At 44.1% G+C, this 25403-nt stretch overlaps 2 protein-coding genes across 3 annotated transcripts in view; one reads left to right on the forward strand and one right to left on the reverse strand.

Annotated features, from left to right (window-relative positions):
- Positions 1 to 25403, forward strand: part of slc7a10a (solute carrier family 7 member 10a) — a 114851-nt gene that overhangs the window by 12755 nt on the left and 76693 nt on the right. The gene's annotated exons all lie outside the window — the stretch shown is intronic.
- rhpn2 (rhophilin, Rho GTPase binding protein 2) overlaps positions 1024 to 25403 on the reverse strand; it is a 48794-nt gene continuing 24414 nt past the window's right edge. Inside the window, exons 4-15 of one of the 2 annotated variants that reach the window (XM_080768560.1) lie at positions 20744 to 20819; positions 19122 to 19199; positions 18198 to 18322; positions 17159 to 17325; positions 15077 to 15264; positions 14532 to 14688; positions 13134 to 13253; positions 12678 to 12872; positions 11432 to 11478; positions 8158 to 8304; positions 6958 to 7116; positions 1024 to 3743 (exon numbers count right to left, since the gene is read on the reverse strand). In XM_080768560.1, coding sequence (XP_080624686.1) covers positions 3471 to 3743; positions 6958 to 7116; positions 8158 to 8304; positions 11432 to 11478; positions 12678 to 12872; positions 13134 to 13253; positions 14532 to 14688; positions 15077 to 15264; positions 17159 to 17325; positions 18198 to 18322; positions 19122 to 19199; positions 20744 to 20819 — 1732 coding nt within the window. In that variant the 3' untranslated portion in view covers positions 1024 to 3470. Of the gene's footprint in view, positions 3744 to 6957; positions 7117 to 8157; positions 8305 to 11401; positions 11479 to 12677; positions 12873 to 13133; positions 13254 to 14531; positions 14689 to 15076; positions 15265 to 17158; positions 17326 to 18197; positions 18323 to 19121; positions 19200 to 20743; positions 20820 to 25403 lie in introns of both variants that reach the window. The other variant, XM_080768559.1, reaches the window with a different exon arrangement.

Raw genomic sequence — 25403 nt, forward strand, 5'->3', positions numbered from 1 at the left:
CACTAGCCCTGGTCCAGGGTTTACAGGAGTCTCACTGTAATCCCTGGACCAGGGCTACATTGATAGATTTTTTAGATAGCATTTTAACTTGAGCATATTAATATACCCCGCGGTCTATACTGTATAGACAACTGACTGATGATGACTTGTATAGACTATACAAGTCATCATCAGTCAGTTGTCATCCTTTTAAAACAACCAGTTTCTTTTCCAATGACCAGGGGGGAAAATGTCCTGACAACAATGTACATTTATGGACTTCTACTACTATTGTTTAGACATTTGGCCCTCACAAGTAACTGTATACACATTACACGCACGCACACGCACACACACACACACACACACACACACACACACACACACACACACACACACACACACACACACACACACACACACACAGAGATTCTTAGATTGCAGCAGTCTCATCAAGCTCTATGAAACCTTGTATTTGGGACTTAATTTTATAATGGAATACTTTCTTTTTTGCTGACTCACTCTATCCTCGACCCCCCCCCCTCCCCCAAACACACACACACACACACACACACACACACACACACACACACACACACGCTATAGTGTGACATCACTGTTGGCTGAGCGTGTAATCCCAGTGAGACCACATACATCTAAAATCCATTAGACTCCACAGACCTTCAACCAGACTCTCGCTCATATTCTCAAAGGCAGCAAAAACACAAATATTTCCACATGCATGGACAGTAACGTTTCTCTGCCCTCCGCTCCAGGTTTCAGACATAATGGTTGCTGATTATAGTCATATTCTCTCGTCAAACAGATCCTGACTGTGTACTAAACAGTTAAACCCTGCATGTGTTCATTTAACTCATTGAACAGATTTGTGCTGCTTTGTTAAGACACATTCCTGTGGTTCCCCAAGGCACATCTTAAAAATAATGGAGAAAATAAGGCAATCAACTTTTCATTTGATATTCCTTATAATGAATGGATATAATCCCCTAAAGTAAACAAGAACATACGGTAGGCACGTTTGACTTTTATCCCCACTTTTATTGAGATTTAAAAGATTATACTGTACATACAAGTTTTTACAACACAATGGAAACAATTAGCATCAGTAAAGCTTCCGTCTCCACAGCAGTAAGAACCGAGGGGGAAGCAGGGATTGTGTTAAATCATTAACACAAACATTAGCTCCTGTGCAGACATGACTACAGCATTCAGGATCAACATGTCAAACCACAAGCAAATAATCATAACAATGAGACAGTAAATACATCATTTGTGTTTGGGAGAGAGGAGCGAGGCTTCGTACAGACATGTCAGACGAACATGCTCCGTGCTGTCCGTGATGGCCAATGATTTTCCAATGGAAGTCACGTGGTTTGACCAAACAGTTGTGTGTGATGGGGGGAGGGGGGGTCAATCAAACACAAGTGTTTGGTCAAACCACATGACTTCCATTGGAAAAGCATTGGGGCGGCCATGAAACACAGGCAGAGCACAGCACAGTTGTTCTTTATGTGTGTACGAAGCCTGTGTGTGGGCATAGGCAGACTGTCGCGCACGTCCCCTGCTGCGCACAGCTTCAAAACCGGGTTTTTAGACAGCTGGTGGATGGAAAAGAAGCTCCACCTCCGCGCCCGACTGACGCGGAGGAGAGCGCGTCCGTGAAGCTGTCCGTCGCGTCAGTCGGGCGCAGAGGTGGAGCTTCTTTTCCATCCACCAGCTGTCTAAAAACCCGGTTTTGAAGCTGTGCGCAGCAGGGGACGTGCGCGACAGTCTGCCTGTGTGTGTGAGAGAGAGATTTCACTTAATACTTTATCACAGCATATTACCATAAAACCCATGAGTAGTAGTGCCCTCAAATTATCCTTCATTATAAAATGTATTCTTCATTATAAAACACATTTTAAGATTAAATGGCACCTAGGAACCATGTGAAGTAAACAACATTTAACCAATATTTTAAACTCTAGAGAAAAACGCATTATTTTCTTAATGGGTAATGGGATAAATACGTGTACTAACTAGGCTAAGAACACATGACGTTTACACTGTAAAACTGGATTTTTACACAAAAACTGTTAGCACTATACCGTTTCAGAAACAGACTTAGGAACACTAGAGAACAACAATGTAAAATCATTATAAAGACAAATACAAGGACAGTCTAAACACCAACATACATCACAAATTCACCTTTTTCCACAGACTAACAAGTATATGCTTTTGCATTTTTTCTTAAAAAAACTTTTGTCCATTTTCCTTCATCACATAAATAATTTGATTATCAAACATGTATAAATAATCTACTTTGTAGATAAAGAGATAAAGACCAACATAGCAGGGTGTCGGTCTGTTTAACCCAGGTATACAGAGACCACAGCAACAAACATGATCCAACTTTAATATAATGTGCATTGATTGGCTGTTACTGTCCTGGGATGATGTGAATCCTTTCTGTAGACATGACATACTTTATGAACACAGACAGACTGTCATGGCCTGCACGCTGGGTACAGAGGTGAAAGAGCACAGGCTTTAGTAGCATTTATGGCCAAACTTATGAAATCAAAAACATACTCACAACTCGTACCCTTTAAAGGTTTAAACTGGTTTCTTGGGATCGTCTTTGAGGGAGGGAGCCTGCAGTGGACAAGGGGCTTCTGAACCCCACATTAATCCTCTAGTCTAGCGGCAGGCTGGAAAGAAAGGGATGGATTTGTGAAAGAACACCACCGCAGCTCCCACATGTAATCTTGGCCAATGGCAGTTAGTTCCACAGCTCCCAGTGGCTAGCTGTAGTTGTACTGGACAGATCCCAGTGGAGTAAGCGTCCATAGTTCTCAGTGAGCAGGTGGTACTAGGGTCTTAATGTCCTGCTCATCGACACTTGGTTGTTGACTGGGACACACTGGCTTACAGGACAATCTGTGGGACAGTACGCTTACCAAGTACAAAACCATTGTTTCTCCATGATGTGTCCCAACTCAAGTTCACAAACGCCATCAACAACTTCCTTCAAAACCACATGAAGGGTGTCAAAAAAACAAACAAAAATAACGATATATAATATATAGAGCAGCTTACAGCGCATTGCATTTCATTATGTTTCTCTCACAAACTCTCAGATTCAAACGATGGTCTCTAACCCCTCCCCCAAAAACAGGGTACTTCATCCCACTTAAACATCTGGTAAAGGCTGTTGAAGCCACAACCATAAGCCTGGTCAATATTCACAAAGATCATTTAAATCCTTTACTATATTGAAGCGGACTTGGAGTACCTTCTCACTGTACTGTATTGTTCTGGTGGTACAATTATACAGTTCAGACTTATGGGAGAAATGTCCTTATTTTGACAACAGAGTCAAGCCGAAACCAGCGTTGGAACTTTCTGTACAGCCATGTCTGTTCCTTCAGTACTCAAAAGGAAATATACAATATATGACATCAGTTTCACCCCCACCGCCCCTTCATTCAGTAGAGACTGCTGTCGTTGTAGGTGCTGTGACTAGGGAACGTAGGGCAGGGTTTGTTCCAGGGTAGCATCCCTGCAGCGCCATGGCTGGTCGTGGGCAGGCTCAGCGTGCTGGCACTCTTCAGCTTGTTCTTTAAGCCCCAGCTCAGAAACGAAGGCTTCTTGGTCACTTTACGGGACACGGTGGAGCCGTTGTCGTCTTCGTCGATGGCCAAGCAAATCATGGAGTAGGTCTTGGGAAGGTTCCCGCAGAACGTAGCACTCTTGGTAGGCTGGGTTGGGGAGAAACGGAGAGGTTTAGAAGGATGGTTAAGTAACGAGTCACTGGGGAGGTGCAGAGGGGATGTAATGAAGTACTGAGAAGTATTTTTTGTGGGAATTAACAGCACATTTGACCAACTAGACCGCTGCCCGGCTGTAGAGCACAGAGTCACTAGACCGGTGCCTGGCTGTAGAGCACAGAGTCACTAGACCGGTGCCTGGCTGTAGAGCACAGAGTCACTAGACCGGTGCCTGGCTGTAGAGCACAGAGTCACTAGACCGGTGCCTGGCTGTAGAGCACATAGTCACTAGACCGGTGCCTGGCTGTAGAGCACAGAGTCACTAGACCGCTGCCTGGCTGTAGAGCACAGAGTCACTAGACCGGTGCCTGGCTGTAGAGCACAGAGTCACTAGACCGCTGCCTGGCTGTAGAGCACAGAGTCACTAGACCGGTGCCCGGCTGTAGAGCACAGAGTCACTAGACCGGTGCCCGGCTGTAGAGCACAGAGTCACTAGACCGGTGCCCGGCTGTAGAGCACAGAGTCACTAGACCGGTGCCTGGCTGTAGAGCACAGAGTCACTAGACCGGTGCCTGGCTGTAGAGCACAGAGTCACTAGACCGCTGCCCGGCTGTAGAGCACAGAGTCACTAGACCGCTGCCTGGCTGTAGAGCACAGAGTCACTAGACCGGTGCCTGGCTGTAGAGCACAGAGTCACTAGACCGCTGCCTGGCTGTAGAGCACAGAGTCACTAGACCGCTGCCTGGCTGTAGAGCACAGAGTCACTAGACCGGTGCCTGGCTGTAGAGCACAGAGTCACTAGACCGCTGCCCGGCTGTAGAGCACAGAGTCACTAGACCGCTGCCTGGCTGTAGAGCACAGAGTCACTAGACCGGTGCCCGGCTGTAGAGCACAGAGTCACTAGACCGGTGCCTGGCTGTAGAGCACAGAGTCACTAGACCGCTGCCTGGCTGTAGAGCACAGAGTCACTAGACCGGTGCCCGGCTGTAGAGCACAGAGTCGGTAACGATGGAAGTTGGAGATCCATGCCCCGACCCCACCCGGCTATGCAATACCCGTGTCAGAGCACCCGTTACACACCCATCTGTCTGTGTCTCTTTTATGCCCATATATGGAGATTTCTGTATCTGTCCCTTTTCCCCCATATGGAGTTCTGTGTCCAAATATGAAGTGTTGTGATGTCAGAACCTCCGGGAAATCTCTACTTTCTGAGTGAGTAGGTAACACAGAACCGGGACATTGATCACTGAAGAGTGGTTTCATATTTTTTAATGTGGTGGAAAGAAAAGGCCAGAATAGGCTGTTACAACAGCACAAAAAAAAGAAAAGGCAATCAACATGAACAAAACTAAAACACTGACCTGTACCTGTATGCTGTATCCGAGTAAAATTAAATAAGAAAGAAATGGAAGTAGGCTGACTTTAAAAGAATGAACAATATGATGTGATGCTGGGAATGGGCTCTACAGAGTGGCTTGGAACCAGCGGGCAACTTCTCATGGGAAATCACTCAGGCTTATTTACTAAGGCAATAGAGAAACACAAGCACTTAACAAGACACCGGATAGGCGGAAACGTAGTGCATGGTTACCCAAAACCAGACCAATCTACCCGACACTGTTGTCACTCGCTGACACAAGCAGGAAAGACTTTCCCTTGAGTCAGCCATGATCATGTCCTAACCACAAGAAGTGCTACGATATAACAAACAGAAGGATCTGAGAAAAAAGTGATGTTTAAGTTTTATCACATGTCCCACCAAAAGCATTCATAGTGCAGGAGTGGACAGAAACACTAAACAATAGGTCATTATGTAAAACTAAACTATGACCATCATACAAAATAAAATAAAGCAAAACAAAAGATGAATCTGATTTGTAAAGTTGTTGAGAGGGTAGATCTCCCAAGTGAAATGTCCTTCCTTCCTAATCTTTCTCAACTTTCACATTTTAATTTCATGCAGTCTCACCCATTTTGGGCGGGAACCCCTTTCGTGTTAGCATTATGCAATGCTTTAGCTATTGAAAAATAGAAGATCTACGAGCTTGTAGGTCTGCTATTTTTGAAAAATCGAAGAACGATTGACTTAGAAACATAGCTTTTTCAGAAAACTGTCATTTTCAAACAGACATTTTTAGAATCTGATCTCAGGTCAAAATGGGTTAAACCCTCCAACCCCTCCGTTAGTCTCCTTCCTATCTGAGCACCACCTGCTCCCTCTCTACTCTCCCACCTAAACCTAGCCAGCCTCAATCTTTCCCCCGTTGGCAGAACCTGTCTAACACTCTTCACTATCAGCTCTTTATCGTCTCTTTTCCCCCTCCCCCTCCCTCTCAACTCACTCTACAACCTGCTCCTTCCTCTCCACCATTTCATCCGTCTCTGATCGTCGTTGCCCCCAGTTCTCCTCGGTTATCTGAAACCCTCATAGCTGAGCGAACATGTCTTTGGGCAGCTGAAAGGAAGTGGCGCAACAATCAGATGACCTTTCCCACTTTAATTCAATCCTGCTTTCTAAATGCTCTTTCTCTCTCTCATTATCCACACATCTAAATGCTCTCTCTCTCTCTCTCTCTCTCTCTCTCTCTCTCATTATCCACACATCTAAATGCTCTCTCTCTCTCTCTCTCTCTCTCTCATTATCTTTGCCTCTAACCCATGGAAGGTCTTCTGTAGCTCCGAGTCCCTCCTTAACACCGCTCCACCACTACCCCATCCCTCTCTTCTTAAGTTTTGTCACCTACTTTGATGAGAAGATTGATGATATCAGAAACTCTTTCTCCCCATCATCCCACTAAGTCATTGTTTAACTCACCTAATGCTAACATCAATATATCAAGCCTTATCTCCAATCCCCAGACAAGGTCCTGGAACATGGTGTCCTCCATCAGACTGACGACCCATCATGTACTACCCCTCCTCGATGTTCCAGACTATTGCATGCCATCCACTCCCATTCATTGCCACCATCAACAACACATCCATAACCACAGGCTGCGTCCCATCTGCCTACAAAGTCAAGGTATCACTCATCACCCTTTCCTTCCAAAACTCCGACCGTGGCATCACTGTGATTGCATTCAAATGCACCAAATAGTTGTCTTTGCACTCCATTTAGCCCGGTTATTTGTTGACTACGGTTCACTTAACATTGCTCTGGATAAGACTGAGTCTGCTAAAACGCCTGAAGTGTAAACCGTCTTACCATGTTAGGGTAGCTTTCCATCATGCTGACGACACGGATGTTGACTCCTTCCTCCTCGTCCACGTCCTTCAACAGAGCCGTCACCTCTCCGACAGCCATCCACTTACAGTCTGTGTCGCCCACGGAAACTATGTAGTCGCCTTCTTTCAGCCCGTTGGCCTGGCAACACAGAGGAAAAGAATGTAAACAAACAATACTAGCTTAAGCTTAGTGTCAAAGTGTCTTATACCTGCGAATGGAAGTTTTAGCTAAGTATCGTGTATGTGAACTATAATGTGCTAGTTTTTTGGCCATGCCTCCTGCCAAGGTGTCGCTGAATAATGCTCCAGAACACCCTGCCTGTTCAGTTTAGATACCCAGGGAGAACACCCTGCCTGTTCAGTCTGGATATGGAGAACACCCTGCCTGTTCAGTCTGGATATGGAGAACACCTGCCTGTTCATCAGTCTGCATATGGAGAACACCTGCCTGTTCATCAGTCTGGATATGGAGAACACCTGCCTGTTCAGTCTGGATCACAAAGCGTCACACACATTCAATGAATGTGTGTATTTTATCTGTAGCTGGTAATGCCCGTCTGTAGGCTGCCTTTAGGGTGTAGGGTTGTTTAAAGTATGGATACATTGACACATTTTGTTCAATACCACATTGAACCCTAGTGTCCCGAAGTCCCTAACGCCTTAACTCCCTAGCGTCACCAACTCCCTATTCAGGGTTGAGACCTGTGTACTATATGTTTAGAAACACTATATCTACACTGTGTAGATGTAGTGTTTCTAAAGATAGTTGAAAATAAACTGTATAATAAAACTGCATAATAAACTCATACACTTCTTTGTACAGTAGTTTGTGTGCAAATGTAATGCAGTTTTTAATTGGTAAGACTTGGGCCACTAATGTGTGCCATGCAGTGTACTGTAAATATTGACAGACCAGCTGTTTCTGAGCAAGACTCTCTCTTCTCTTTCACTCTCTGTGCGATGATTGGCCCAAATGTCACTGTCAAAGTCTGGGCAGAATGTACTGTGTTTAGTTAAACAAACACTGTGGTGCACTCTGGACCCACTCTTCAAAACAAAGCTATTTTTACTGAGGGCAAAACACTTGAACCATGGCAAAAGAAGATGGGTGCTTCAAATTTGTGTGTGTGTGTGTGTGTGTGTGTGTGTGTGTGTGTGTGTGTGTGTGTGTGTGTCTTACAGCGGCAGGACAGAGGGGGTCCAGTGACACCACCTGAACAGGTGGTTCTCCCCTCAGCGTAAAGCCCAGGTCTCGATCCTGTGGACGGAGTAGGACGGTACGAGGAGCAGTCCAGCGCTGCTTGGCTGAGAAGACAGACAGAGGACCCTGCACACACAAAGACAGGAGATATTGACTGATAGACCGAATAAAAATGCTCAGGGGCCTTTCTGTGTGGAGTTCACATGTTCTCCCCGTGTCCCCTAGGGTAGGGTACCCTCACATGTTCTCCCTGTGTCCCATAGGCAAGTTTTTTATTTCTAAGATAGCTCAGGAAAGGAGCGCTCGTTTTACCAAGTTAAGTTGACTAAATCAACTGTAAAATCTTGTGATATTTGGTCGACTGAAACTAGACTAACACTAAAACATTCCAGGTGACTAAAATGTGACTAAACCTGATGGAAAACTATTCAAGGGACTATGACTAAAACTAAAATCAAAATGTGCTGCCAAAAACAACACTGGCACCTATCTGTTTTGCACACAGAAAATAGATCTGCAAACTCACAATGTGTCGTAACGAACTTGCACCAAGTATACGGTAAATCAGACTATAGTACGTACAGAAAATGCACGTATTCATTTGTATACTTCTATGTGTACAGAAACTATAGTAAAATAACTTCGTGGAGGTGCTGGGTTCAAAAAGTGACATAGGAAAAGAGGGAACCCTCATATGCTCCAAAAGGCATATTTATTGACGATGTTTCGAGAAACGTCGTCAATAAATATACCTTTTGGAGCGGATGAGTGTGCGGGTTCCCTTCTCTTTTCCTATACTTCTGTGTTCACTTTTTCAACAAATTTTGATTTAGTCTCAGTCTTCTGAATAACACACTATTAGTCTTCTGAAATAGTTTACTCCTTGCAACATGTAACTACTTGGAACCATTATTCCCCAATGGCAGTTGCAACCCAGATTCGGCACAAACAATTATTTTCGCTCCTATGCCACCAAAATGTGGAAGGCCCTACCAACAGTCATTAAGACATGCGAATCCCTTGACTCCTTCAAAACCGCTCTCAAAGGGCACCTACGGACGGCTGCAATTCGAAACTGGCCCCTGTTAAATCGGAAATCCCCCCCCCCACCCCTTTTCCCCCTCACTGTATGTTTCCTTTCACTTTTTACCTCCTTTATGATGAATTCCTGTTCTGTTCTTTGGCTATATAGAAGTATCTATTTGTACGTCTCCAAATGTTTTGATGAATTGAACAAGGTGGACCCTCTTGTAAACAAGTGTAATGCTTTATTGGGTCGTCCACTCACAGTTAACAGTCTTTGTATTGAGTTGTGCTTGAAATGTACTGTAATTCTGCAAACTGTTAATACATATTTCAATCAATCAATCAATAGTTGCATTGGTGTGGTTTGTTTTGTTGCAAGGAGTTGCAAGTAGTCTTAGTCGAGTAAATATCAACATTTTAGTCTTTTAGTCTTAGTCTTAATGCAATGTTAATTCTGCCAGAAAATATTTAGTCTTAGACTTCGACTTTTGAATAACACGCCATTTAGTCTCAGTCTAGTTTTAGTCGACTAAATATAAAAAAAAACCCTAGCTATGGCCTGTGACCTTTAAAACACATCAGACTACTGTAAGTGCTGATATTTGTGTTTGGAGGACAGTGCTGTCTTTGTTCCTGGTAATGAGGGGACATTCTGTCTCCAGTCACAGAGCGCCTGAATGAAGCCACTGATACAGACTTAGAAGGCTGTTAATCCACCATATCAGATTAGGGTCCCATTCAGTCTCTCACCTTTATCGTTTCATCACTCACCTTTGGAAATAGCATTATTTACAACTAAGCTCTAACTCAAAAGACGTACAGTACACACACACACAGACACACACACACACCTTGTCAAACTCAACAAGAGGTGTTCTTCTGTGGCAACTGGCTAACACGCATTCACACTAAAGGTGCGTTCAGACATGGTTAGAGCGGCGCGATTACATACAATGCAAAGACGAGAAGTTACGCGAGCGAGGAGGGGATCTTCCGCGGATTCTGTCGTTCTTCCGGGTTCTTGGAAACGCCCCCAGCCACTGCGTTTAGTTTTACTGAGGTTAGGTTTAGGTATAGTTTACTGAGGTTAGGTTTAGGTATAGTTTTACTGAGGTTAAGGTTAGGGTTAGGGTACGGTTTAGGTATAGTTTTACTGAGGTTAAGGTTAGGGTTAGGATTAGGTATAGTTTTACTGAGGTTGAGGTTAAGGTTAGGGTTAGGTGTAGGCTGTCAATCACAGCGACTGGCCAGTCACAGCGCACCCTCTACGTCACTCTGTACTCAACCCGAGGAAGGAACCATGCTCGCGTTGAGCGAGGGCCGCGAACGGGCGCGACCTGACGCAGCACAAAACCAAGTCTACCAAGACCACGTATAATATACTTGAAACACACCCACACACCCACACACACACACACTATAGTTGGAGGTACAAGGGTTCCCCTTGTTTATTAATATCTCACCATAAGATTCCCCACAACATAGAATATATTGTATATACATGGCCCAAAAAAAATACATTTATTTATTATTTTCTCTAATATATTTCCACCACAAATACATGTATTATTGGGTCATTTCTTTTTTTGTAGACGCACAAAGCATACAGTATGTCCTGTGTTGTGAGAGAGGACAGAGCACCCATGGCTCTGTGTGTGGTTAGTGTTAGTGCGGCCTCTGTCCCTCGGGATGACACTTCAGGAAGCTTCACACCGTAACGACCAACGACAAGTGCCAGTATGGACTACTGTATGTATGGCTGGGGCTAGAAATGAGTACACAGTACACCCTCTGTACTGGATTTAACTCAAGAGTGTACACATATTTACAGCCACAGCCACAGTGTCAATGTGCCAAAGCTTACTGAAGTCTCATCCTTGGTTGATTGTAATTCAAAACAAGACACAGGGACACTCTGGGTGTAAAAACTAATGCAAACGTTTAAAGTTTAAATCTCAGACAACACAAATCCAGAGCATCCGCCGTGTCTTGTTCCGAATAAATCAAGGGAATAATAATGTATGGAATGAACCAATCATTGGCTATATTCACACAGTGGCCATGTTGCTCCCGTTGTCATATTTGCAGGTTGGGAAGAAATGCCACCCCCGTTGGGGTGGTGGTAACTTAATAGCAAAATGGCCGCCATGTGAATAAGGTGAATTGTGAATGGAAAGGTTATTAGTAGCCCACATACCAGCCGGTGGAAAAAGTCGGTCACTTTCACCTTGGTGGCCACAGGTACCTCCAGCTCTGCCCTGTGCTCCGTTTTAGCTGTAGATGGAGGGAGGGACACAAGGACACAAAGAAGATGTCATGTCATTGGCATCTGGTTGCGTTTGTTGCCAAAACACAACTTTGAAATGACCTCTGGTCCATTCAACAGAGTGTGTTTTACAACATAACAGTCGTCATGACTCTGTGGTCAGCAAAAAAAATAAAAAATTGACGGAAACAGTACTATTAAAATGCATTGAATTAAAGTTCCTGTTTCACATTATTTTTCAGAGAGTAGAGAGACAGCACAGGATATGCCATTTGTAGATATTTGTCTTTGTTTCATAAAATACCTTGAAGACCACAACAAGCGCCCTCATGGTACCACAGCACCTCAACCCATTCTGGGCGGGAACCCCTATTGGTATCTTACCCCCTCAGGCCGGGCACCCATATTTGGGTTCTGTACAGTATGTACAGTATTCAAAAATGTAAATTTTTTGATCCTGCTATCAATATATATTTGAAGTTTTTCAGAAACCTTAGGTCAGGATTTAGAGGCGTTTTTAGAATCGGCCTTAGGCCTAAATGGGTTAAAACAAGACTTCCCAAAACAAACTGGTCAGGCTGCTACTGCCTTACTTCCAGAACCCGCCTCCACCCGCTCTGTCCACCAGAGGGTGCTGAAAACACCGCTCAACTATGCATGCCTCTAGCTCAGTGCCGTCAAGGTCTGACCACCATTTGATGAGATTTAGCACCTCAGACCCAAAAACTAAAGAATATTTTGTTATCGTTGAATAAGATTTTCCATGCAATTCCATTCTGTGTCGGTGTCGGTACCATAGGAGAGATAACAGGCAAACTTTGATCAAAATAACAATTATTCTACATCCTCCTCTAATTGTGTATATTTCTTGTAAATTAAGTAGTGCAGATGTTTAACGAAAGATTAAGTCTTGAGAGAGTAATGGTTCCATTATAAACTCTCAATCGTTCAATTCTAATCGTGGTCCATTTGGTTACCAACTCTCCATCATTTAGCTGGGGACCACCTGGAAGCCCCTAAAGGACCACTGGTGGTCCCCGGACCACTGCTTTTGTTATTATATTCACTGCCGTCCTGACCGGGCTCCCTTTCCTGCTCATACATCATCCAAAACAACTGCTGTCTTATTGTATATCATTAAAAAAAATCATTACTAATGCTATTATTAGTAGCATTATCATTCTTATCATCATTTTGCAGAACTCACAGATGATGTCTGGTGCGTCCATGTGGTCGGTGAACTCGTCCTCATAGTCGTGGCGGTTGAACTTGTCCAGGGAGCGCTCGTGACTGGCCTTCAGGATGTCATGAAGCACGTCCAGGCGCCTGAGGTGACGACACAGGCCGTGGATCCTCAGAGCCTCCTCGTGGCCCAGGATGGCCCGGCGCATGTGGGCCTTGCCTGGAGACCAGAGATAACATGTCATACTGTACTGTCGTTTCAAAACAATACGCCAATAACCTGGTGTATTCATTCAAGTATTCATACCAGAAAGTGGCAAAGAGAAAATAATATGAGGAAAGATATATTTAAAGTTGGCAAAAATGTCTGTCGTGAAAGTAGGTATTCTATAAAACTTTGTTATAATAACCTTTAATCTGAACATACATAAAAGTGATATAGATATTATTTTAAAGTTAGCTAAATAAATGTCCCTCGTACCGATGCGTCTCCTCTCTTCCCTCCTCTTCAGAATGTCCAGAGGAGAGCATCCTTCAGGCAGACGGTCGTACACCTGAGACAGGCTCTTCTCCTGCGTGTCCTCATCATCACTGGGGCCCACTGGGGACAGGGCAGAGATTTATTATTATTATGATTATTCACTTTTAACGACTGACATAGAAACATAGGTGTCCTCTCTCTCCAGTAGAAAACACATGTCCCTGTGTCCTCTCTCTCTCCAGTATTATTTCTGTCTCTGGCAGAGGATCCGTATTGTGGAGAACAATCTCATTCACAGGAATCTGATAATGAGCCGCCAAACATAGAATGGTTTCGCTCCGCTGAGCGCCTGGCCATTCAGCAGGGTCTTACATAACCAACACTCTCTCCATCCATCACCCCCCCCCCCCCCCCCCCCCCCCATTTCCACTTCACCCACTCTTTCTCCACCCAACACTCACTCACCCGCATTCCACTTCTGTTTCTGTCTCACTCCCTCTCTACTGCCTCCCCTCAGATCTCTCCCTCCCTCCAGCCCATTAAGGACTTCTCTCTACTCACTTCTTGGCTTCTATCTCTGTTGTTTGTTGGTTCAACCGTTAAGGACCTCCCCCTCCCCCCCATCTGAAGTACGTAAGTAGAGGTCTGTGAGTGTCAAGTTAAAATACGATCCTGATTAGTTGATGCGATGCGATACCAGCTTACGGTCTGGCTTCTGAGATACCATTGTTTGTTCTGACTTCTGTAGTTTTGGATTCTCCGGGACCATAATCCATTGTTGGGTATGGTCCATCTTAACGTTTCTCTCTTTGGTACCACATTTTACTCTGGGTTGTTTTTTTAGTGCATCTGTCCTTATGGGTTATATTGAACCGATTCATTATAGCAGCTTTAGTTCTGTTATTTTGTGAGACCATGTAGGTAGGAAATACAATAGAAGAGCTACTGATGGTCAAGACTAAATTCATCGGAGGTTGGTCTCATGTTGGTTAACAATTTAAAGTGTTTACGTTTTATACAAATTGTGTAAATGTTGCACAAATCTTTGAATATTACATTCTTTCACAGTGAACATTTTTAACTCAAATCATTGTTTCTGGGCGTCTATTGGAACAAAGCAGTTTGAGATGGGGGGTCTGCGGGCAAATACAGTACAGTTCTCAAATAGTTTGAGAACCACTGATATCGAAACATGAGGTTTTAACCCTTTCAGAACCACTGATATGGAAACATAGGTTTTAACCCTTTCAGAACCACTGATAAACTGTCAGGATTCAGAAGACATTTGTAGACTCAGATCCTCCGGTCTTACTGGGTTGCCCATTTAGGCCCGACGTCGAAATGTTGAGATTTGAGTTAAAAACGTTATATATTCAAAGTTAAATAAATAGGTCTTACGTTGGTGGTCCAGCAGGGACGTGGCTACGAAGTAGTGTGCCAGGGAGCGGTAGTGGTTGGTCTTCACCTGGGACATGGTGGACCAGAAGAATGGCACGTTGTCTTTGACCGGTGTCTGGATCATAGACTGGTGGACCTGGTCGTAGGTCTCTGACACCTGAGGACGCACAGAGAGGACATTAAGATTAGAGACACCACAAAGCATCTCAGGTCTCTCCTCGTCTCGTTTCATTTGGATTGAACAGAACTACCAATACTGCAATGTACAGTAGAACTCTGGATTAAGAGCGTCTGCTAAATGCCTGTAAAATTGTAAATCGTAGAACTACTCTGCTACAAGTAAAAGTCGATAATTCAAAATGTGGTTAATGTATGTTATGTTAATGTATGTTTTGTGCCAATAATCAAAATCTACAAAGTGACTAAAGTTATCAAGTACAAATATCAAACAAATGTATTCAAGTACAGTACTCAAGTAAATGTACTTCGTTACACCACTGTCTTTTAACTTCCTAAAAGAGCTCTAATTAGCCACAGTGCAACACCTTGGCGGCTTCCTGGGCCATCTTGAGCAGAGAGTAGAAGTGGTTTCTGATGCCGGGCAGAACCAGCTTCTCGAAGCGACACTCCTGAGCCTGAGCCAGCATCATCTTGACCAGCATGCTCAGCATGGCGGGACTCATGTCGTAGCTGGGCGTGTGGGTGAACGTCTCCTTCAGCTGGTTCAGGATGCCTGGAGAGAGACAGAGAGGTCACAGGGTCAAAGTTCAGCTGGTTCAGGATGCCTGGAAAGAGACAGAGAGGTCACAGGTCATAGTTTAAAAAGCACTGGTTCCCAAACACCCATTTGTGGGTAGCGGACACATTTTTTGTTTCCTACATTTTGTTTTGAATTATTACCATTAAAAAAAAAACACACATTTTTCTTGAGCAGAGAGTATCCAATGATTTATTTTCATGAAGTAATCAAAGAAAAAAACTCCTACACCCTCATACCAACTACTGCTAATGAGCTCATATCTGCACACAGACGGCAGCCATCATCCCCAGGTCACCATGTCTTCATGTCAGCTAGCAGTGCATCATAGTGGGGTTGAACGAGACTCCCTCTTCTTTTTTATGGCTTACAGTGAAGTTGGCAGCAGAGCACAGAGCTGTAGACAGCCTAATGACAGACTAGCGCCTCTGTAGTCTCTTGCCAGATTTGATCTGACTATACCAGCTCACCTCCTTTCTCTCCTCCTCCTCTCCCAATTCCCTGGCAGGCTTACATGTGGCCCTACAGAACTGTGAGTGTTCATTTGACTCAGAGAGAGTAAAATGAACACTGGGGAGTTCACTGTGTTTAGTGGTACCTGCGTCAAGAGGTGAAACCAAGAATAAAAACATCATGGTTTCTCTCCTGCTCAGTCCGATCGATAGGTTGGTCGGATAGTATGTCATGCCCACTAGCGTCTAAGGGGTATCATCTTCTTTCATGATATAAAATTTGAAATCCTACCTGCCACCACCCGTGACATTTGAAGCGTGTTAGAAAGTAGTTCCTGTTGTTTGTATCTGTACTACAGCATAGCTAAGGCTGATCTCATTATATAGGTTTCTCATACACAGAGCCAACGCTTTCCAATAGGTTTCTCATACACAGAGCCAACGCTTTGCAATAACAACCTAATTGTTTTATTTAATAGGAGACTAAATTATGCACAGCTGTGTGCTGGGCAGAGGTATTATTTAAGACTAGACAACTCTAGGATCAGCTCTGTACCTTTTTAACAACACTTCTCTGCCAACAGCATAAGAAAACAAACCGGTTCATGTCAATCTCAGATTCTACGGTTCTGCGCGCAGGCGCACACGCACGCACGCACACACACGTTAGAGTGGTGTAGGTTGCGTGTGGTACAGTACAGTGGTGAGGAAAGTGACTTTGGGTGGTGCTGTATAGTTGAATGAATGAATCATTGCATCATCATTGCAAGACAGTGCTACACATTGAGGCAACGGTCCTTGTTAAAGATGGAACATGTGTTCTCTCTCTCTCTCTCTCTCTCTCTCTCTCAGTTCCCAGAACTGACAGCCAGTGCATTCTCACGGTCTCTGTGTAAACAATCCGTCAGTGACAGCAGCAGAGGCACTGGGTTCGTCACACTGCTCATTAGAGTGTAGTGCTTACAAAAGCTGCCCTAGGGCTGGGCAATAATATCGATATTCTTTTGATATCGTGACATGATGAGACACGACATTTTCAGAGATTTTCGACATCGTAATATGCCATGAGCGTCGTCTTTTCCTGGTTTTATTCACTTAGGCCCCATTTTATACGTTAAACTTATTGAAAATACAAAATAGCTTAAATAGCCCATCTGCAAGCTGATGTTGTGAGCTTGTAGTTATAACTTATTCTGCACTACGAGTATAACATAATGCTGACTTAAAACACCAAAAGGGGTTCCCGTCCTGAATGGGTTAATAAACAAGTTCCGTTCTCCTTTGTCAATTTGAATATTACGAAATCTTGCTTTGCATTATCCCTTTCCTGCTGTACCTATACGGTACACTGACTGTGTGTCGACGGGATGTCTAGAGCGTTCTGTGAACATCACGCCTCCACAGAAGTGTTACAGTACCTGCAGCTTTCTGGAAGCATGAGATGGCCTCCTGCAGCCCGCTGAGAGTCTGTCTGTCACTGCGGGTACCGATCTGCGTGTACAGAGCTCCCATGTTGAATAGCATGCTGGCCTTCTCTAGAGACAGGTTCTGTTGACACACCGGGACACCGGTGAACGAGTCATACCTGCACCGCACACACACACACACACACACACACACACACGGAATATTATTAATGATAAGAAACCTTATTTGTACAGCATCTTATATTAAAAAAAAACTAATTGTAATAATAAGTATTATAAAACATGAGTAACTAATTGACAATTATTTACTATCATTTATTATTTTAATGTAATTAATGCCAGAGAGAAATGTTAATTTTAAATAATATAAAGCTCATTGATCCACATTCTATTATGTGTTGGGTCGTACGTTGTGGTGTGTGTGACAGTGTGTTGGGTTGTACGGTGTTGTTGTGTGTGACAGTGTGTTGGGTTGTACGTTGTGGTGTGTGTGACAGTGTGTTGGGTTGTACGCTGTGGTGTGTGTGACAGTGTGTTGGGTTGTACGTTGTGGTGTGTGTGACAGTGTGTTGGGTTGTACATTGTGGTGTGTGTGACAGTGTGTTGGGTCATACGTTGTGGTGTGTGTGACAGTGTGTTGGGTTGTACGTTGTGGTGTGTGTGACAGTGTGTTGGGTCATACGTTGTGGTGTGTGTGACAGCGTGTTGGGTCGTACCATGTGGTATCTGAGTGTGACAGTGTGTTGGGTCATACGTTGTGGTGTGTGTGACAGTGTGTTGGGTTGTACGTTGTGGTGTGTGTGACAGTGTGTTGGGTTGTACGTTGTGGTGTGTGTGACAGTGTGTTGGGTCATACGTTGTGGTGTGTGTGACAGTGTGTTGGGTCGTACCATGTGGTATCTGAGTGTGACAGTGTGTTGGGTCATACGTTGTGGTGTGTGTGACAGTGCGTTGGGTTGTACGTTGTGGTGTGTGTGACAGTGTGTTGGGTTGTACGTTGTGGTGTGTGTGACAGTGTGTTGGGTCGTACCATGTGAAGAAGATTCCAGTCTGGTGGGTGGGAGAAAAGAATCGGCTCTCCAGCAGAGGGAGATGGCTGTAGTATTTAGCCAACAGCTCCACCCCTGCGTCACTGCGGACCGGTGTTCGACAGGACTGAGGAAAACATTGACCACACCTTATTTAAATATGTTGGGGGGGGGGGGGGGGGGGGGGGGAGCAAAAACGCTTATCGAGAAAATACAGAATCATTAAATTAAAAGCCACTGGAAACCCAAATCTAATATGCAATTTCTAGTCTGATGTAAATAGTAGTAAGCATCTAAAATGTGACATACTGTCGTTTAAGTTTTGTAAACATTCCTGGTAATAATGGTGTGGGCGGGATGGGTAGTCTGAGCCAACTGGTTTCTCTCCCTGTCTTTCTCTCTTGTGTTAGATAACGTCAGCTGATTGCATAATGTCCATCTTCCGTACAACCATTCAGTAACATTAACAAGGACTGATCCCTGTCTTTTTCTATGATGCCAAGTTCCAAAAATATTAAATTATGTTTGTTTTTTAACTATAGGTTTTCTAATAGGCCTAGTTACTTATGAAATTTTAATTTGACTAATGAAACACACACACACACACACACACACACACACACACACACACACACACACACACACACACACACTGTAGAAACTGTAGAGATATATACAGTAGGGTTAAAGTGGTAAAGAAGACCTTTTCAGAGGGTAGGACGAAACGTGATTTTCTTTTAACCACTTTAATAAAGACGGTGTGTTCTCCCCTACAGACTCCACTTTCATATCATATACTGTAACTGCATGCATTTGTATTACTACAAGCCAAGACTCCATAGGCTTTAATGTATTTAAAGTCCTTGATTCAATGTGATGTGTTTGTTGTGTGTATTTTGACTGCTGTATCCCTCCAGTCTCTTTACCTGTCTGAGGTCCATCAGATCAGCAATCTCTTCCTCAAAGCTGGTTCCATCTTCACTGTAGTGCTCAAGGATGAAGTCCTGTTGACAACAAACGCTGAATATCAACACCACACATGATCATACAAGTTAACGACACCACCGACTTTAATGTTCACCGTTGGTTGTAAATCCTTCTTTGCATTGTTTTGATTTGAACTCCAATAGAAGCCAACTATGTGAGGAACTAAAGACTCGAGTGAAAATTGCATCACACTTTTCAGTCATTGTAAACAAGCAACATGGTCAAAATGTTGAAGTATAAATTGAGTCAGAATGCAGTTGAGATGGAGTTATAGGTGAAATGTCCATTTAAAATCATGACTTCATGTGGCTCTTGTCTTGTAGTATTCGTACTAGTGGTTGCCTGGAAATCGGAAGGTTCCTGGTTTGATCCCGGCTCGTCCCGGCATCGTGAGGCTGAACTGAACCCTTAACTGCTGTGTTCAATAGCTGCTCCATTAATGCTTATAGTTAGAATGAGTGACATTTAGATGTCTAGCTGTCCGCAAAATGTACTTAAGAGCAGTGTGTCCTTATTAGCCGTGTTGTGCTATCAAGTAATCACTTCCCTTTCATTGCAACGCGTGTGAAGACTACAGCAGCACATGATCTGAAATGAGAACCGGAGGTGGTGTGTGGCGGGCTGAAAGCCAGACACAGGTAGCAGTACACCCAGTCATTAGACTGAGAGGTGATTACAGATGCAGAGCAGGGTGAACCTAAAGCCCTGTGGTCATGAGGAAGGAGGGGAGCACAGGCTCCTGTCCACGTTTTTCCCCCGCCAACGTACTGCGGCTCCTTGTGTGTGTGCTTTGCTTCCTTCAGGCTGTGTTGCCATGTCTGCTTATTGTAAGCAACCTTTGACTTGTTTTTTCTGTAAATAAATTGTTGCTGGTTGATGTTTTTTTTGGGCTTGATTAATCTAAAGTGTATAGTAGTTGCTTATTTGGGCTTGCTTCCTAATGTTGTTTAAACCAGTGGTTCTCACAATTCCTCACATCAACCCAAGATTAATAATGTAATTGTCCACAGACATCCATCTGAACATTTTGTGCCTTTTTAAAAATATTCAAATTATTTCGATTTACTCTCAATGTGTTTTTAAATAACGGATGTACAACCTCACAATGTGTGAGCAATCTACAAGCTGTGAGCTTGTAGATCAGCTATTTTCATCTGTGCTTGTTTTCATAGACCTGGCCATTGTTTCTCTTGCAAAACTGGCAACACAGCAAGAGAAAGAGGAACTTCATTACCTGAACAGACCTCTGACTGTAGTGTCATGATTTATGACCATGCTAGGCCAGTTTCAGTCCGTAATAAAATGTGACCTACATTCAGTCGCACATTACACCGCCGTAAATTCTAAAATCTGACCTACACAATAAAATAAAACACACACTTTGATGTAGTTGCGCCGCCTATTGTTTCTGGAGAAATAGTGAGGGTAAAAATAATGAGTGAATTTTTTTTTGGAAACAATGAAATGTTATGTTAAGGGGAGGCGTTTTCCCTGATGGCACAGCCAAGTGGAATGGCCAGCGTCAACACACAGACCTCAGTATGACGTCCTCAGACCCTACCTTGAATGGAACCGAGAAGTCCACGTCTTTCGTCTCCTTCAGCCCCAAAGGAATGAGGGGAATATTGGCCGTTTCCCTGGGAAAACATCAAACAAAAAAACTCAGATGAGCCAATGAGTGAAGCTGCCGTACAGAGACAGCACTAACAGTCTCTCCTATACAGAGGCACATACAGTAGGTCTGTCTGTCCATGTCCAACAGAGACAGTCACCAGTAAGTTCATGAGTGAAAAAGAGAACTTTGACTTAAAATTTTAGCTTCTGTTCCATCAAATGTATTAGTACGGATGTGCAGAGTATTATTGTTGGTATGATTTTATTCCCGATATGAAATCTTAAACCTTAGCCATGGCCTTATTATGCATTTTAAAGTATAACTAGAAAGATGCAATCCTGCGGAATTGCGAGTGTGGTTACCTATCTCTATAGGAATATCTTTCAGTTAGAAGAGTTGCTTTGGGTATGTCACCGTATACTGTCCAATCAGATGAGGGTATGTCACTGTATACTGTCCAATCAGATGAGTGCAAAGCGCACAAATGCCTTGAGACGAGTTCTGAATTGCTGGCCAATCAGAGGGGAGAATAGAGTTATTGCACGATTAAAACGCTTTAAACGTTTTCAACGATCTACGCGCTGAAGTGCAATAACAATAGTCTGCTTGCCTATAGGCAACCACACTAATAATGACAATAGTTACTGCTGTTTGTATTATTGGTACTGGAGCTGATAAATTACAAACTGTGGATAAAAGGACCGAGATGTGATAAAAGTGAGGGAACTCCTTTTGACAACACCACAAGGCTCCACACGTGTTCTATATACGTCATAATAAGGGCAATCTACAGTAAATATCACATCAGGTACACCTTGGTCAAACAAACACCAGAGGAAGTTTACACTTAAACTTAGTCAATCTTTAGTTTGGATTAAGGGAGTGGATTTTCTGCATTAATCACATATGTCATACAGTATGTTAAAAATAGGAAATCTACAAGCTCACAACACATTTTTACTATTAAAAAAAAACTACTTTTAAAAGAGTTCAAATAGCTGATCTACAAGTTCAAGTATATGTAGATCGGCTAGTTGAACTATGAACCTTTGTGTAGAGGGACCCCTGGGGGTCAACAAAATATATAAGGGTAAAGACAAGTGGTAAAGAAGGCCTTTTCAGAACATTAACACTGTGAGGTTTAGGGTTCAATTTCCAGAGTAAATCAGTGGGTATAGCAGGCACTAACACTAGATTAGGGGATCTTTTCCCACAGGACCACCCACAGTGTGTGTTAGACAGACAGACAGACAGACAGACAGACAGAGAGAGAGAGAGACAGAGAGAGAGACAGAGAGAGAGACAGAGATACACAATTATACTGTAAATATACAGTCTATAATAATATTATTATTATATTGTTAACCACTTATAAGCACTGAATATACTAAATCATATTACAAATATCGATAATAGCCAAGCGCTTGTAGATCTGCTATTTTTACCTATTTGACATTATTAAAAAATAACGCGAGCTTCAAAGGGCTTCATGCAACCACCCTTCCGGTTAGCCCACACATTCCCAACCTCCCTCATTAGCTTCCGTCATTAGAAGAGCTCTCTGCTCCTTCTACCTGTTTCTGTAAACATCAAACAGAGCTCTGGCACCATAAAACCCCTGCCACGGTGACTCTCCACATGAATGGCCTTTCTAGGATCACATTAATAATGTCTGACCGACGGCTGGTAGGCCTGCTTAGTGCTTTGGCTACACACAAAAAGTTCTCCTTCAGTTGAAAACACAATATTGTAAAAGGACACATACAGTAGAATACTTTATTTATCCCAAAGGGCACATGATTTTGCAGCACTTCCAGTCCACAAAACACAGAAGACTTGCATGCAAGGGAGTACCGTAATAATGCCTAATTTGGATGTATGCTGTATCGTGCACCTACTGTAATATCTTCTAAAGATCTACAAGGCGCACACAATACGTTGCATAAATCTGCCTTTACACGTCAATATGACATAAATGACACATGACGTAAAGTCATTGTCGATGGCGTTTACAAAACAAACATTGAACTAAAGACAAACATTAAACCTGTATATAGGATAATACAAATAGCACACACACACACACACACACACACACACACACACACACACACACACACACACACACACACACATAATAGAATAAAAAGTAAAACGTAAGTAAACGTTTTGTTATAGTTAATAAATAAATAAATAACCAAGTTCAAAGAATGTAACGGACTTAAAATGACTACAATACTGTCAGCATTTAATAATAGCCTGATAATGGAAGGAATGTAGGACTTAGTGCAGCGCTTTGTTCTCCCAAGAGGAACATTAATATTAAAATGCCAGCCTGAAGGCACCGCAGTCCATTCACTGGTCTGTGTGTGACGTGTACGTACGTCTGTAATGCACGTAACTCCAGAACCGTTCGTCCCACAGACTTCAAATTCCACACACGCGTTCCACACCATCCCACAGGGAGTGCAGTGCCCGGTGTCGTTCCTCACCATCCCACAGGGAGTGCAGTGCCCGGTGTCGTTCCTCACCATCCCACAGGGAGTGCAGTGCCCGGTGTCGTTCCTCACCATCCCACAGGGAGTGCAGTGCCCGGTGTCGTTCCTCACCATCCCACAGGGAGTGCAGTGCCCGGTGTCGTTCCTCACCATCCCACAGGGAGTGCAGTGCCCGGTGTCGTTCCACACCCCCACAGTGAGTGCACTGCAGTGCCCGGTGTCGTTCCACACCCCCACAGTGAGTGCAGTGCCCGGTGTCGTTCCACACCCCCACAGTGAGTGCAGTGCCCGGTGTCGTTCCATGCCCCCACAGGGAGTGCAGTGCCCGGTGTCGTTCCACACCCCCACAGGGAGTGCAGTGCCCGGTGTCGTTCCACACCCCCACAGTGATTGCAGTGCCCGGTGTTGTTCCACACCCCCACAGTGAGTGCAGTGCCCGGTATCGTTCCACACCCCCACAGTGAGTGCAGTGCCCGGTGTCGTTCCACACCCCCACAGTGAGTGCGGTGCCCGGTGTCGTTCCACACCCCCACAGTGAGTGCAGTGCCCGGTGTCGTTCCACACCCCCACAGTGAGTGCAGTGCCCGGTATCGTTCCACACCCCCACAGGGAGTGCAGTGCCCGGTGTCGAGTCCGTTGGATAGCCGGTTGTCCAGAACCAGCACAAAAGCCTCTGTCCGGTCTCTGGACCTGATCACCCCTATATCTCCATATATGGAGCTGGCCTATTCTGACATCACAATGATTGTTCTGACATCACAATGATTGTTCTGACATCTGCATAGACTCCATATAGGGGCATAAAAGGGACGCAGGCATAATAACTGGGTGGGGCATTTACAACTTGCATCGTTCCAAGTAGGCCAGTGCCCAAAGGGCACCGCTCCAGCCAACATTGCCAGCCTGAGTCAATTCACTGGACACAACGTTACTGATGGATGAGCTGACGATTGTACCGCGGCTGCATGTACACTATTGTAAGTAACTCTCTATAAATGCGCAAATGTACCGATTAACATATTGACTTATGTAGAAGGGAGTTGTCTGAGCTGCTCCAGTGCCTCCTTTTTCGCATGTAACATATTGACTTGATTGAACATTATGAAAAATAAATTTCTCTCGCATTCAGATATAAATGCGATGCCCATAAAAAGAACCGCGTTTACAAAATGTATTTTTTACGGGTGAAAGAAAAAAAGTGTGTGTGCGCGCGAGAGTGAGTGAGAGAGAAAGTGAGAGAGACAAAGACAGACATAAAGCAGGTCCGGTTTCTTATCACAGCCTCAGCAGAGGAATTACCACCTGACCAGTCCTACAGGCTTCTGGTTCTAGACATGCTCCACACCCTTCCTCCCTCCTCCCTCCTCCACCTCCTCCTCTTACATGCACCTCCTCCTCCTCCTCCTCCTCCTCTTACACGCACCTCCTCCTGCCTAAAACAGAACGGACTGGACGATCCAAACGGCCTTCACAACAAGACATAAGATATCCTCTTGGCTCTCACTAGGAGTGACCAACGCAGAATGCACCAGAACAATGATTGATAACAAAGCCCTGGTTCATACTTTTGTCATAATATGACGGCATCTTGTGCAGACAAAAGCAAAAACGTGCTATTTTGCAGGAGCGGGTGAATGTTACTCTTTTATCACTGGAGAAGAAAAGCACACACACACACACACACACACGCACACACACACAGTGTTCAGACACAACGTTCCTCCTCGAAATAAATAATGCCTGACGCAGAGATATCCCAGCATTCCTCTGTGAGCCAGAGCACTGACTCATTCATTAGAAAGACAGAGATGGGAGAGAGAGAGAGAGAGAGAGAGAGAGAGAGAGAGAGAGAGAGAGAGAGAGAGAGAGAGAGAGAGAGAGAGACAGACAGAGACAGAGACAGAGACAGAGACAGAGACAGAGACAGAGACAGAGACAGAGACAGAGAGGAGAAGGGGGAGAGAGAGTGGGAAAGCTAGGAAGAGAGTGAGAGAGACAAAACAGAAAGAAGCACGCACTGTACAGGCACTGTACACGCACTGTACACGCAGGTGAGAGTGTTCTGTCCTTATCTCCAGGGGCAAGAGGGAATGTGAGGTCACATGCAT

The sequence above is a fragment of the Protomyctophum bolini genome (genome assembly GCF_963924005.1).
Source record: "Protomyctophum bolini genome assembly, chromosome: 1".
Classification (NCBI taxonomy): domain Eukaryota; kingdom Metazoa; phylum Chordata; class Actinopteri; order Myctophiformes; family Myctophidae; genus Protomyctophum; species Protomyctophum bolini.